General features: G+C 54.1%; 1 protein-coding gene across 1 annotated transcript in view; it reads left to right on the top strand.

Annotated features, from left to right (window-relative positions):
* The window catches only part of COL17A1 (collagen type XVII alpha 1 chain), a 51,197-nt gene that overhangs the window by 21,397 nt on the left and 15,230 nt on the right, over positions 1-14,570 (top strand). The window contains exons 16-33 of the mRNA XM_014733101.3: positions 748-792; positions 1,779-1,970; positions 3,309-3,518; positions 3,867-3,896; positions 4,274-4,300; positions 5,746-5,772; positions 5,870-5,932; positions 6,758-6,862; positions 7,655-7,717; positions 8,371-8,406; positions 9,033-9,086; positions 9,325-9,360; positions 9,890-9,925; positions 10,599-10,661; positions 11,877-11,912; positions 12,173-12,244; positions 12,550-12,576; positions 13,544-13,579. Coding sequence (XP_014588587.3) covers positions 748-792; positions 1,779-1,970; positions 3,309-3,518; positions 3,867-3,896; positions 4,274-4,300; positions 5,746-5,772; positions 5,870-5,932; positions 6,758-6,862; positions 7,655-7,717; positions 8,371-8,406; positions 9,033-9,086; positions 9,325-9,360; positions 9,890-9,925; positions 10,599-10,661; positions 11,877-11,912; positions 12,173-12,244; positions 12,550-12,576; positions 13,544-13,579 — 1,158 coding nt within the window. The remainder of the gene's footprint in view (positions 1-747; positions 793-1,778; positions 1,971-3,308; positions 3,519-3,866; positions 3,897-4,273; positions 4,301-5,745; positions 5,773-5,869; positions 5,933-6,757; positions 6,863-7,654; positions 7,718-8,370; positions 8,407-9,032; positions 9,087-9,324; positions 9,361-9,889; positions 9,926-10,598; positions 10,662-11,876; positions 11,913-12,172; positions 12,245-12,549; positions 12,577-13,543; positions 13,580-14,570) is intronic.

Raw genomic sequence — 14,570 nt, forward strand, 5'->3', positions numbered from 1 at the left:
ACATGCTCTAGGTGCCGTAGAATCTCTCCAAATCACTGATTTCAGAGAAGTCGGTAAAGGAAGGGAAAAGTGAAGTCATAGAACATTTTTAGATAAATGCAAATGAAATCAGTTAAAATCCTCAAAAGGCCTGACTCTAAAGTCTTCAAAGTTAGCAGTTTTGTACATTTTAGGGCTTGACATGGGGCTGTGGAGCCAAAAGACCCTTTTCAGAATTTGATGACCACTATAAACAATTTCCCCGGAAAAGTCGACATGTGCTGCAAACACTCAATGGTCAGATAGCATCAGGGACTCACGAACAGCCCGACTCCAAGCCCATCCTTGCCATTCTGTTCCCTTCACCCCAGGCTGGGAACCGTATTCAAAGTCTCTTAACCAATAAATCAAGAGTCATTTCTCACAGCACATCTATTATTGAATGCAAATGTCACCCCCACCGTGGAAGGAACTCTGAAAATGTCTTGGGCTTTTAAAGTTCAGCTTCACCAGTGGGTAATGAAACTGTGCTTTCCCCCACCGTTAATTGTTTGCCAAGCCGTGTCTTCATCAATGGAATTGTTGCAAATATCAGATCAGCGAGGACTGAGTTAATGGGTGTTCCTGTACGCGGCTGTTCCGCAAGGTGCCTGGGGGACGTATTTACCTCAAGCCCTGCCCCAGGTCAGCGCACGCACCGGCTGTCTTGTGGGATCCTGCAGTCTAAAAGCTCAGGTCAAAACCTGTGTTCTGGGGTTTGTCTTTCAGGAGACGTGAAGACTGTGTCCACAAAGGCCAAGGCCGCCTCTGCAGGTGGGTGAGAATGGCGGGTCCTGCAGCGACAGGAGCCGATAGGGCTGGTTATGGAGAATGAGCAGAGAGCAGCCCCCTGGCCTGAAGCCAGTGCACACAGGAGCCACCCACCTCTAGAGGGGTCCCCTGAAGGCTCGATGGAAGCAGGGTGGAGGGCAGTAGAGGGGGCAGGCTGCAGAAGGAACTCAGCTCAGGGGATGGTGTCCATATGCCCCACCGCCCCTGCTAGGCACCCACTGTCTGCCCATCGGTCAAGGGTCTCCCAACGTGGCAGGAGCCACACCAGGGCTACTCTTGTGTCTTACAGAACCCCCGCACGGCTTCAAGGTGACACTAAGACCACACACATCTCCATCCCTTTACACTTCCCACACTTGCTCCCACAGTCTTGTGAGAGAAGCAGATCAAAGTTTATCACCCCGTTTTAGACACTAAAAACACTCTCACTAAAAAAAACAACAAAAAAACTCTTCCTGGCCACCCCTTAAGTGCTAAGTGTAATTCTAGGCACTTGGGGATTACAAAGAAAGAGCCATGTGACCTGAGACGAGGAGATGGCAATGCTTTAGGTTTGGGCCAAATAATTTGGCAGATCAATGTTCATAATAAAGATTTTAAACCTAGTGCTGTGTGCTACACCCTCTGCTAATTACGTCAGATGCCTTATCTCCTTTCATTCAACAACCGTCCTATGAAGTAGATAATCTTTGAACCCCACTTAATAAAAAAAGGAAACAGAGAGGTTAAGTGACCTTCTCAGGGTCACACAGCTTGGGCCCAGGATTGTCACACTTCTGCTCTTCACCAGCCATGGCCCTGTGTTCATTCCAGGAGCCAGCCCCATCCTTCACAGAGCTGCACAGGAACCTGAAGGCCCCCACTCACATTCACTCGGACCCACAAGAATTCATCAAAAGCCAGAGAATTTGGAGGGAAGAGGGCAAGAGACACCTGCATACGCCTTACCTTTCCCTTCTTTTCCACAGATTTCCATGGCTATGACCACCGTAGCGGTGGTGGTGGCGGTGGTGGTGTTGGCAGCGGTGGCGGGGGCCCGTGGGGGGCAGTGCCAGCCTGGTGCCCCTGCGGCTCCAGCTGCAGCTGGTGGAAATGGCTACTGGGCCTGCTGCTCACCTGGCTGCTGCTCCTGGGGCTGCTCTTCGGCCTCATTGCTCTAGGTACGTGGGGACGGTGGCGGGGCAGTGGGCTCAACTGCCCGTTCAGAAGGGCAGGAATGTGTCCCAAGTGTCAGGGGCCAAGGAGCCTGAGGTCATGGGTTCAGACCCCTTGTTACTGCAGATGGGGAAACTGAGGCTCAGGAGGCACCTGGCTGAGGTCCCACGGCTGCTTAGTGGCAGAGCTGGGATTCTATTGGAGCTCCTGATTCCCGGCCCAGGGCCCCCTGTCCCTATAGTGGTCTGCGCTAACAATTTGACTGCCCTTAATAATCAGGCAGTACCTTTATATAGCCTTTTTTCTTTTTAAATTTCTTGTGTACATCATTATATTTCAACTTCTGTATAGCCTCCATCGTCTTCACCACCAAAAGTCGAGTTTCCTTCTGTCACCACTCAAACGTCCCCCTTTACCCCTTTTACCCTTCCTCCTTCCCGTCTGGTAACCACCAATCTGTTCTCTGTATCTATGTGTTTGTTTTGATTTTTCTTTTTTTTTTCCTGCTTTTTCTCCCCCAAATCTCCCCAGTACATAGTTGTATATTTTTTTAGTTGTGCGTCCTTCTAGTTGTGGCATCGTTTTGCTTTTTCTAATCTTCCACATATGAGTGAAATTATATGGTATTTGTCTTTCTCCGTCTGACTTATTTCACTTAGGGTAACATCAAGGCCCACCCAGGTTGTCACAAATGGCAAGACTCCATCATTTTTTTTTTTAAAGATTTTATTTTTTTCCTTTTTCTCCCCAAAGCCCCCCAGTACATAGTTGTATATTCTTCATTGTGGGTCCTTCTAGTTGTGGCATGTGGGACGCCACCTCAGCGTGGTCTGATGAGCAGTGCCATGTCCGCGCCCAGGATTCGAACCAACGAAACACTGGGCCGCCTGCAGCGGAGCGCGCGAACTTAACCACTCGGCCAGCCCCTGGACGCCATCATTTTTTATGACTGAGTAGATAAGGCTGCAGTGAACATACAGGTGCAGATACCCTTTTGAGTTAGTGTTTTCATGTTCTTTGGATAAATATCCTTTGCTTTCCATGCTCTGTTGCTGTTCCACACCAGCTCCCGGGGAGAGTGAGGGCCACCTCTGTCACCGTCTCAGATGAGAAGACTGACTCCCAGGCCAGGTTTCTTTAAGGCTCAGTTATGATTTTAAGTAGGTTAATCCCTCTGGAGCCACAACAGAGTGTCTCCGCATAAATATTCCAGCAACACGTCCCCAGTGGCACACCGCCACAGAGCCCGGAGCCCCCATTCCAGGCTCCCTTGAGGAGTGAGTGTGTGCCTGGAAGGACCGGCTCTGCCCCTCGGGCTGAGCTGCCTCATGTGTCCGTTTCAGCGGAGGAGGTGAGGAAGCTGAAAGCGCGTGTGGACGAGTTGGAGAAAACCAGGAACATGCGGGTTATGGAAGAGAAGGTCGAGGCTCAGGTGCAGGGTGACAAGCCTGAGGTGGGAACAGACATGGGGAAAACTGGGCTTTACGACGACGGCCAGAAGGAGGTGCTCTGGGAATTCGTGAGGAACAAGCTGATGATGGAACAAGAAAACGGTGAGCAAGCGGCAAGGCAAAGAGCCAGCCCCTCCCGGTCACTGGCTCCTTTGTCTCCGGGTGGAGCAGTGCCCCGTTCAGGGGACTCTTGAACTGTCTCCTCATTCAGTCCTCTGATAGTCCTGTGTTGGGAGGACCAGTGTGCGAGCCCATTTTACTGTTGGGAAAACCGAGACCTGGAGAGAATTGCCCAAGGTCACCCAGCTAGCACACTTTAGAATCTGACTGCTAGTCCTAGCCTTGGTTTTCTTCCTACTGTGCCGTGTATGTGTGTGTGTGTGTGTGTGTGTGTGTGTGTGTGTGACACAGAGGATATGCAGCTAACACGGGGTTTCCTTTCCCTTCTAGGAAATCTCCGAGGAAGCCCGGGCCCTAAAGGTACTGCAGTGGATCAAGACTTTTCCCTGTTCTCATTTCCTGCACTTGGAGTGGGTTTTCTGGGTGGATTGGAAAACTCTTCTTGTTTCCAAATTGAAAGATGAGCAGTGGAAAGACCTTACAGTATCTGTTGGGAGGGCTGAGAATTGACTTTGCAGTTAGAACATCCTGGAACGGGAAGGGACCTAATACATCATGTAAGGGAAGCCCAGCAACGTGCCCTAGTGACACAGGCAGAGATGGAAAGGGGCCCACGCCACATGCCGACTCACCTTGAAACGCAGTTTAGGGATTCTCAGCTGGTCTTAGCATATGGGGAGAGAAGGGCCCTTGGGTTCTCACCTCATCTCACAATTTTCATATCTTTCTGATTTTAGGTGACATGGGAAGTCAAGGCCCTAAAGGTAAACAGAACACGGAAATTTCTACCTTAAATATTTGTGAGGGTCAACTGTTTAAAGCAATCAGCAAGCGTCAGAAACCCCCCTCATGCTCTCCTGCCATCCCCCTTCTGCAGCGGGACCGTGAACTGCAGAGCAGTCTGCAGGCTCTTGGGGGCAGGGGGCTCATGACACCGCAGGGCTATACATCTCTGAGGCAGCACCTACATCTTCTCAGGGCCCCAGGGACCCTCAGAACAAGGACCCTGAGGTGGCATGTGTCAAGGGCCCACTTCTCTCCCAGCTCCAAAGGGCAGTCTGAGGGCCTGCTACTATCATCCTCAAGGGAAATTTCTAGAAATACAGATTCCTGGGTCCTGCCAGGAATCAGATGCTCCTGCATCAGCTGTTCTGGGGCTAGACCTCCCCACCCCAGGTTAATTCGGCTGAACCAGGTCAGGAACCACCGCCTGCTCTCGGGGGTCTTAGCCAACGGGGGCTGGGGGTAGAACCCAGCACTGAGGACCCTGTGGGGGAAATCCAGTAGGAGCCACACCACCTGCCTTCAAAGGGCAGGTAGTCTAGCAAGGAGGCAGGACATATTCACAGGAAAAGGTGCCCCGCCATCTTAGTTGGGGGACAATCACGTGCTAACTTATGTGGCACACACTTAGGTGCTGTGGGAAATTGACATATTTCCTCAGAAAAGTGGTTTGACAATCAGTGGACAGGTCCACGGGTGGGAGGAAGAGGTTTCCAATCCCAGTGACGGCAGCAGTGCCCCTTGATCTAGCCCAGTGGAGTTTGCAACTTCAGTGCGTTTAAGAATTGCCAGAAGATTCTGGGCCCCACTCCCAGAACCTCTGATTCCGCAGGTGTGGGTGGCCCGGAGCCTGCAGTGTTGGCCACCCTGTGTGGCTCTGAGGCCAAGGGCGCGTGGTCCATTCTGAGAAACACTGTTCAAGGTGACAGGGCCACCTTTCTGTCCCCAGCTCCACCTCCCTTCCCAAGAGATCCCAGTGCAGGAATTGGGGCTCCTCTGCTTGGTGGCCCTCCACTTCTCATCAAGATTCCCTGCTGCCATGCGCACACCCTGGGTCACTTCCTCAGCCCCCTTCCCCACGGCTTCAGCCAGCAGGCCACACACCCCTCCTGACCATGCCGGGGACGGGGACCAATGGTCCCAGAGCCCCTCGGCCTGCGGTGCCATAAAATACAGGGTGCCCAATTAAACTTGAGTTGCAAATAAACAACAGAAAGTTTTTCATTATAAGTAAGTCCCAGATGTTAGATGGAACATACCTATAGTAAAAATTTATTTGACGTTGTCTGCAATTCAAACTTAACTGAGCACCCTGTGTTTTTATTTGCTAAATTTGGCAATCCTACCTGAATTCCACCAGCGGCTCCTCTGAGTAGCTGGCCCGAGTCCTCTGGCTGACCTCTCTCTTTTGTCTCTGTTCCCACAGGAGACCGAGGACTCCCTGGGACTCCAGGTGTGTAACTTCTGATGCGTGGCTGGGATTGCCGGCTCTCAGTCCCGGCTCCCGATTCTGGGAGGAAACAGGGCTGAGAAATTCTGTGTATCCACAGGTATCCCTGGGCCCTTGGGCCACCCAGGTCCAGAAGGACCAAAGGGACAAAAAGGCAGCGTGGGTAAGAGTCACTTTTTCTATTCGCTCATTCCCTTATTCATTCACTCATTCAATAAATGTTTATTAAGTGCCTGCTGTGTGCCAGGCCCTGTTTTAGGTGCTGGGGAGACATCAGTGAACAAAACAGAGAAACCCCTGCTTACATTTGGGTGGGGGAGAAGGGCAGCTGACCTGATAAGTAAGAAAAGGACATAGCAGAGCCGGAGGTGGTTGGTGAAATGGCAAAGACAGAGCTCGGCAGGGCAGTGGGAGTGCTGAGGGGGTAATTTTAAATAGGGGCCTCACCGAGAAGGCGCCATTTGAGCAAAGTCTTGAAGGGAGTGAGGTAGCCAGGCACCAGGAGATCTGGGGGGCACATTCCAGGCAGAGGGAACAGCCACAGGCCCAGGGGCAAGGGTGCCCCCACTGATCAGGGAGCAGCAGGAGGAGGAGGAGGGGGAGGAGGAGATGGAGGAAGTAGAGGGGGAGGAGAAGGAGGGAGAGAAGGAGGAGGAGGGGGAGGGGGAGGAAGGGAAGGAGGAGGGGATGGAGGCCTTGGCTGGAGGCCACAGGGAGGCAGAGGGTCCAGACGGAGGGGCAGCGGGCGAGGCCGACCCTGTGGGCCTTGGAGGCCCTTGTGAGGACTTGGGCTTTTACGCCAGTGAGTTGAGAAGCCCTTTGCAGGTTCGAAGCAGAGGTAGGACCTGATCCGCTTGCCTTTTCGAAGGGTCCCTCTGGCTTTTGGGTTGAGCCTGGGCTACAGGGGGCAGGAGAGAAGCAGAGAGACCGCTGTGGAGGCTCCTGTGGCACCAGGTCCTAACTGTGAGGTGGCCGTTCCCTTCTGTAGGAGAGCCCGGCATGGAGGGACCCATGGGCCAGAGAGGGCGAGAAGGCCCCGCGGGACCCCGCGGTGAACCAGGGCCTCCTGGGTTTGGAGAGAAAGGGGACAGAGGTAAGAGGCGATGCCTTCACGGGGAGGGGTAGCAGCTCCCTGCTTCCTCCTTACATCTTCCTCCCTCCCTCCTTCTTTCACTAGCACTTGCTGAGCCCCTGCCTTGAGCCAGGAGTGGGGGTCTGTGCCAGGCCCTGTGGAAACAGTGGTCTAAGGAGGGGGCGTGAGCTGGCTGTGGTTGCAGGCCTAGGGCTGAGAACCCTACAGTGCTCACAATCCATGGGGAACACGGTCACAGGAGAAAGGGTCTTCCCTAGTTGGGGGCAGGGGGTCAGGGCCTCCACACAGGGCAGTCAGTACCTGACCGAAGGCGGAGTTGGGTGCAGGCCCTTGAGCCTCTCGCGGCTGGAACTAGGCAGGGAAGGAGGCACAGAAAGCCCCAGACACGGGCCCAGTCCTGGAGGAGGCTGGGAAGATTTTGCAATTAGATTCTTAACCATGAATCTGCTTTTATCAGGGGAAACTAAGCGCAGACTCCAGAAATTCTCTTGATGCCAAAAGATCGTGAGCAAGAAGCTTTATTGTTAACTTCATTTTCTCTTAAAAATATTGCTCAGCCAGGCAACAAATATTTATTGAGCGCCTACTGGGTGCCAGACTTTGTGGAATGTGAGGGCTCTGGGGTAGAAACTGAAGGTGTTTTGGTGACTTGTGGCCTCATGGAGGCACCAAACGGATCAGAGATCACCAGCAGGGTGAGGAGTGCCCCTCACCACACACTCAAATGATACCACCAGGCTGGGCAGACAACCAAACTGAGGGGCCACTCTCAGAGTGCTCATTTCTCCCCAGGGGCTGCTGGTGTGCCGGGCATTCAGGGCCCACCTGGTGTCCCAGGTTCTGTGGGTCCCAAAGGTAAGTCAAGTGCCCAAGTTTGCCACGTCCAGGATGGATCACAGAGGTCCAGGTGCTGGCATCCCCGACAGTCCTAACCCACCAGCCCAGACCTGGCCGGGGTCCATGGGCCCAGGGAGGGTTCCCCCACAAAGGAGTCCATAGGGGTCAGGATTGGGGCCATATTTTTGGCTCCATGGTGGATTGGGAGCCACATTTCCATCTCTCTTCGACGGCCCCTAAGTGGGTAGATGGATCAGGATATCAGAAGTCAGACAATTTCCTCGCCTGGCTGGGGCCCAGATGCACACATCTGAGAGGAACATGTCTGGACAATCCAGGCCAATGGGGCCTTCTCACAGTTGGATGCCATCTGGTCACCTCTCCTCCCTACCCCTGCCCCAGCCCCAAGGTTCTACTCTGACTGGGAAGGATAGAGGGGTCTCTTGATCCCACCCGGCTACAGCTTCCTCCCTAAGGAGAACCTTGCCCTGGGGTCACTCCTGGACCCACTGACTCCGGGGTCCTGGCAAGAACCCACACCATATGGGTGACACCCACACTCACAGCCCTCACCTGGAAGGGAGCTCTCCCACCCACCCTTCACCATGGGTCGGACGGCCCTGGCCTGTGCCTGACCCTTCTGATAATTGTTGTCTTGTCATCCTTCTCAGGTTCCAGCGGTTCTCCCGGCCCACAGGGTCCCCCAGGTCAGTGTGCTTCTTCTTATAAATAGATGCTATTTCTGGGGCAGAGAAAGGGGTGTAAAAAGCAAAAACAAACATTTTTAAAGCACAAGGAGCAATTATAAAGAGAGCCACCTGGAGACACGAAACTCACATCCACGCGTGTGGCCCTGTGGCCGAGGTCGGGGACCTGGGGGCCCTGTGAGATCCACTCTCGCCTGGCTCGGGGCACGAGGCCCTCCAGCAGCTTCAGCAGCAGACGGCCCCCTCCTGCCTTGATCTGAGCGAGTGTCTGCCTCTACCTCAGCCCCTGTGGCTCAAAGAGCTCGTCCTGCCGTCCTGGGCACCCCGAGCTGCAGCCCACACTGTAATGCAGGCCAACGTCTCTGCCAGGGCCCGTGAAGCATCCTTCTGCCCAGGGCCTGGTAATCCGGGGGGCAAGGAACCTGGGACAGGATGACGTAGCAGGGACGTGGGGAGGAGTCCATGGAAAGCCCTTGGTGTGTGTGTGTGCGCCTGTGTGTCTGTGCATGTGTGTGCCTACGTGTGGGCATGCGTGCATCTGGGTGTGTACCTGTGTACATGTGTGTGCGTGTGTGTTTCCGTCCCTCCAAAGCTGGGGACAACCACATGGTTTCCTCTGCTTGCAGGCGCTATAGGTCTCCAAGGGCTCCGAGGCGAAGCGGGACTCCCTGGTGTCAAAGGTAAGCTGGGAGGACGGGTCGGGGGAAGGAGATGTCCCCTGTGGATGCCTCTCACTCACGAAGGAGGTCTGGGGGACAGGGAGGGTCTGACGGACATGACCAGCCTGTGCAGGCTGACGGGTGAGTGAGGGGAAGGGAGGTCAGGACAGCGGGGAGCCTGCCTTCAGACACAGACACTGCCCCTTCTTGGTCGTCCCTTCCAGGGCTCTTTACACCAAGGTGTCCATTTCCTTTTCAGGTGACAAAGGGCCTATGGGACCACCAGGACCCAAAGGTATGTTGCTCCCACTGCCACTCAGACATCACCACAGTTTGCCAACTCCTGGGAACCCAGGTGTGACCCCTGCCCTGGGGTCCAAGAACGCAGATGACACTGGCTCCTGGACCCCAGGACTGGAGGGATCCCGGAGCTCATTTTAGTTCAACCTCTCAGATAGGGAAACTGAGGCACAAAGAGGGAAAATGAAGTAGCAATGTTGGACCAACATCACAGTGCAATGCTCGGTGGTCCTCGGGGTGGTGAGGATGCAGCACTGAGGCATCCCTCGAGTCTGGCCCCCCTTGTGTCCACAGCACCCATGTGTGTGACAGCAGGGGCTGGGATCAGTTTGTAGGTCGGTCCTGACTGTGGGAGAGATCCATCGTGTCATCTGGCTTCGTTAGTGCCATGTTGTCCCCGACATCCAGAGCTCACAGATACAATGAGAAGCATTCCGCAGCCAGGGTTCCCTGTTACTGCGTGAGATTGTTTTCCTTGCTCCTGACTGATGCTTCCTCCTCACCCCACCCCATGTTCATTTTAGGTGACCAAGGTGAAAAAGGACCCCGAGGTCTCACAGGTCAGTCCTACACAGGAGTCTACTTTGATCCATTGAAGACTTTTCGTAAATCCATTGGGCGCTAGAATTGGGAAAAAATACAGAAGGATGAGACACAGTCACTGTCTAAAAACCTTCAGGGAACTTGCAATCTAGAAAAAACAATAAGATAAAATAAAGCACTGAATGGAGTATAAGCCAGCGTCCAACTGTATAGTCCAGACAGTAAACATCTGGGGCAGGAAAGGAGGTTATGTTCGCCTCTGATTCTTTGGGGGAATCCTGTTGGGAAAATTAAGCTCTTCCCAAAGTAGCAGAAAGTTTGCAGTACTTTCACCCTCTCCGCCATTTACCTCCTGACAACCTGCCTGATTAAAAAGGAAACTAATAGTAACAGTGCTTGGGCTACAAGGGGCAGTTCTCTGTTGCCAAGGAAATAAGACTCCTCCACGTGCCCCTGCAGACCAGGTGTGGCTTCTGGGCCAGTCTGTGCCTACTGCCCTAGGGGCGGGGGTGCCCCTGAGGCCTTGACCATAGGATCAAAGCTGACGCTGCATCCCCATCCGCTGGTCCCAAGCTTCTCTGTTTGGGGAGGAGGCAGGCTTGTGGGTGGGTACAGAGGGTGGAGCATCCCACTACTGTCAAGCACACGTTGCTTAAAAGCTTCCAACCAGCTAGCCCCTTTCCTTCGCAGGCGAGCCTGGCTTGAGAGGTTTGCCTGGCTCTGTGGGCGAGCCCGGGGCTAAAGGAGCTATGGGTGAGTATCCCCAGGAGACGAATGCAGTGGTCTGCCCCATTCCCATTGTCATCGTGGCCCTAGAGTGGAGATCCTTCTAGCGTTGCCTCTCCTGTTCTCTAGTCTGCCCACGCCCTGGTAAAGGGTCCATTTACAGGCCGTTTCTGGGTCTGGGCATCCCTCTTGGGGCTCAGAGCTGCAGCTGTCTCTATGGGTTTCTCACTGCTCTGGGGGGCTTGGCAGGGCACGGCCAATCTACCCTGGTTCCTGCCACTAAGCCACCCAGGTCCCCAGGGAGGATGAACAGGTGTTGAGGTCCTTTGGAAATTCAGTGTTCCAGGCATGGCCCTGATACTCCAGGGTTGGTCTCACAGCCAGAGCCAGTGTCCAGCCCTTTTGCTGACCCTCACTGAGGGGCCTGTCAGCCAGGACATGGGAGCTGGCCAAGGCCCCACAGAGGGCCAGGCGATTAGCAGTAAGTCCTAGGAGGGTTGAAGCCGCAGCAGTGGGGATGTGGTGTATTTACTACCTCGTTCATTAACAAACTGTCAGGAAGCGCTGACTGCATGCAGGATGCCGTGCTGGGCAAGTCAGATGCTTTATCTCCTTCAAGGGGAGATAACGCTGTGTGAGGCGCCCAGTGCTGTGAAAGGTAGAGAGTCTATGAGGATACAGTAGAGAGAAGGATTTCTCCTAAATGGAAGGATGAAGGTGGTGACGTTTTTGGCTGGTCCTAAAAAAGTAAGGAAGATTTATAATTTTGATCCATTTGGAAAATTCCATGTAGAGACAACAACAATGAGTGAGGAAAGACAAAAATGTGAGAAAAGCAAGGCCATGTCCCAGAAAGACACCAGTGGACAGAGGTTAGGCTAATGCGCAGAGCACAGGAGATAAGAACTTGGAGAACCTTGACTTCCGGGAGCTTGAGTAAATGGGGCCGACATTTATGGAGCATCTGGGGTGGGCCGAGTCCTCTGACAGGCGCTGGAGATGCAACAGGGAATCGTGGAATGGTTCTCAGCAGGAAGACAGACAAGTACTGGTTTAGGGGAAAATGACAAGGAGACAGCTGAGTGCAACAATGCCCAGGCCTCTTCCGTGGTCGCCAGCTATGGGACAGGCTGTGCAGGCTCCCCCAGGGAGGAACTTGCTGAGAGGCTGTTGGACAGTGGAGGGAGGGAGTCCCAGGGCAGCTCCCAGAGGCCCTGAGACACTGTGGTTCTGATTTCCTAGGACCCGCTGGCCCAGACGGACAGCAAGGCCCAAGAGGTTGGTCACTGATCTGCTCTCCTTACTCTCCCTGCCCCTCCCAGCCCTGCCCACGTCCCAGCACGCGGCCCCCATCCCCCTAGTTATAACACCAGAAGGGCATGCGTCATGTGGAAACTTGCAAGGTCTGGGTCTTGTCCCCTTCGCCTTTCCACCTGCCAGCAAGTTCCTCAGTAAAACCCCAAGAAACCATCGGCTGTGCTGGCCAGTTCAGCCTTCCGAAAAGGAAAACATTTCCATGTTGGTCATGCTCTCTCTAGGCGAACAAGGTCTTACAGGGATGCCTGGAATCCGGGGCCCACCAGGACCTTCTGGAGACCCAGGAAAGCCAGGTAACAGAGCAGGAAGAGGGAGCCACAGCCCTGCTGTGTATGTGTGTGTGTCTATGTGTGCGCACTCCTTATCCCACTTTCCTCCAGCAGCTCAGCAGGGAACTGCCACAACTGCTGGCTTGTACTGTGTGCAGTGGCTGTGGGCCCCGACACCTCCAAGTCACCATGTCTGGCAACTGGGGAGGGAGATATTAACAGCTGAAAGCAAGGGATTCTAGAAAGGGGCAAGAAGTCTCTTAAAAATTGCAGAGTTTGAGCCAGCCCTGATGGTCTAGTGGTTAAAATTCGGTGTTTTATTTTCGTAGGTCTCACAGGACCCCAAGGACCTCAGGGTGAGTCATCAGGTCACTCCCACCTCTAAACGCCGCCTGCTGAGCCTCCCATTGCCAGCATTCGGCAACTGCTTCTCCAGCCACCTTAAGAGTCTCCTCTCCTCCTCCCCTCGCTCCCCCAGCAAAAGTGCGTTCAGCAGCTTTTACTGTGAGTCTTGAGAAGCACTTTAGGAAGGAAAATATGCACAGAACAATCATGAAAGCTATTCTGGGAGAAATGAGGTTAGACCACCTGCCAATTCTGTCTGCCTGAGCCCCTTTGGTGCAGGAACCCCTAAGAGGGGGCTCCGAGCACGGGAGTTCCATTAGCCCCACAGAGGCCCGATCCCTCACTGGCATGGTAGGGAGTGGGAGCTCACCTCATGCCGAGGGCCCAGTTTCTCTGGGACAGACTCAGCGTCCAAGTCTGTCCTATAGTTGGACCAGTGTGCACCCATCTGGATTGAGAAATTTGAGAAAACCACAGCCAGCCCCAACTCCTAGAGGAAATTAGGCAAAGATGTAAAATGAAATCAAGCAGAGGTACCCCCAGAAGTTGAGCACACAGGGACATCCTTCAAATGCTCCCCAGTGGAGCTCAGGAGACAAAACAAGGAGGGGGTGTTGCATCAGTTATAGGAAGCCCAGCATCTGCTCCCCACACTGCAGGGCAGGGTGGGGACCACAGCTGCTTTGCAGGCTGCAGGGGGCTCATAACCCAGAGGGACTGGGATCCCCCAGGGCTGAGTCCCTGGGCCTCTGCCTCCCTCTAGCCCAGCTGTGGCCCTCCTTCCCAGAGAAGGAGAAGGGCTCAGAGCAAGAGGCTCCCCAAGGGGCCGCCCGGGCTAACGCAGAAGGCAAAGCCAGGCGGGCCTCCAGGGTCAGAAACTGCAGCTGTGCCAGGTGACTGGCCGCTAGTTACTACCGGAGGGTGTCTGGAATTGCTGGGCCCAAATCATCCTGATTGACTTGTTTTTAATCGCATCAGGACTTCCTGGTACCGCCGGCCGACCCGGGCCTAAAGGTAAGTGATTTTCCAAATCGGAGATTCTTTCTTTTCACTAGCCATTTTTGCAGGGGGCGGGGGGAAGGGGGGAAGAGGAGATTGGCAGGAGGGAGGCCCCTCTCTGGTGGGAGCCTGGATCAACAGTGGCATCTAGTGGCTTCAGTGAAAGGCCGTGAGGCTGGGGAGCCAGGCATTTGGTCTCATCAACCAAGCCCTGAATCCTCGGCCCCGCCCCCACCCCCTACACCTCCCCGCCCCACAATCCTGAGCCTGGCTTTGGTACTGGATGTGGGAGGAGGATCTGGAAGGGTGCTGTCCCCCTAAAGCGTTTCTGTCCCCTGGATTGCCTCTAAAATGCCCCCATTAGTGCTCCACCCCTCTCGCTTAGGCTTGGGCCTCCCATAACATGACCCTTCCCTGGGATAGGAACCACTTTCAGCCTTTTCATTCACGCAGGCTTCGGTGTGACTGGGAACGCCACATCCTTTCTGAGAGGGGGCTTGTAGGCAGGCAGGGTGGAGCATCTAGATACTACTAAGAGGACACAGTCAAAGTCATCCTCAGGGGTCAGCATTCTAGAAGGGAAGTCATCCTCAGGGTCAGTGTTCTAGAACAGAAGTCATCCTCAGGAGTCAGTGTTCTAGAAGAGAAGTCATCCTCAGGGGTCAGAGTTGTAGAGGGGAAGTCATCCTCAGGGGTCAGAGTTCTAGAGGGGAAGTCATCCTCAGGAGTCAGTGTTCTAGAAGAGAAGTCATCCTCAGGGGTCAGAGTTCTAAGAAGAAAAGTCATCCTCAGGGGTCTGACTGGGGCCCACTTGGTGACTCTGACATGCAGGTGACACTCCTGTCCTGTTCTGCTCCTCTGCCATTGTCCAGTTCTTCACCATCGGACCCCAACCCTGAGCCAGTCCAGGGATAAACAGTGCTCAGGGACAGTGTTTCTCTTTCTGTCCCTGTGACTCCACGTTCCTGAACCCTGATGTTCTGTACAGTGTGTTCTGTCATGAACA

This window comes from Equus caballus, chromosome 1 (genome assembly GCF_041296265.1).
Source record: "Equus caballus isolate H_3958 breed thoroughbred chromosome 1, TB-T2T, whole genome shotgun sequence".
In the NCBI taxonomy this organism is placed as follows: domain Eukaryota; kingdom Metazoa; phylum Chordata; class Mammalia; order Perissodactyla; family Equidae; genus Equus; species Equus caballus.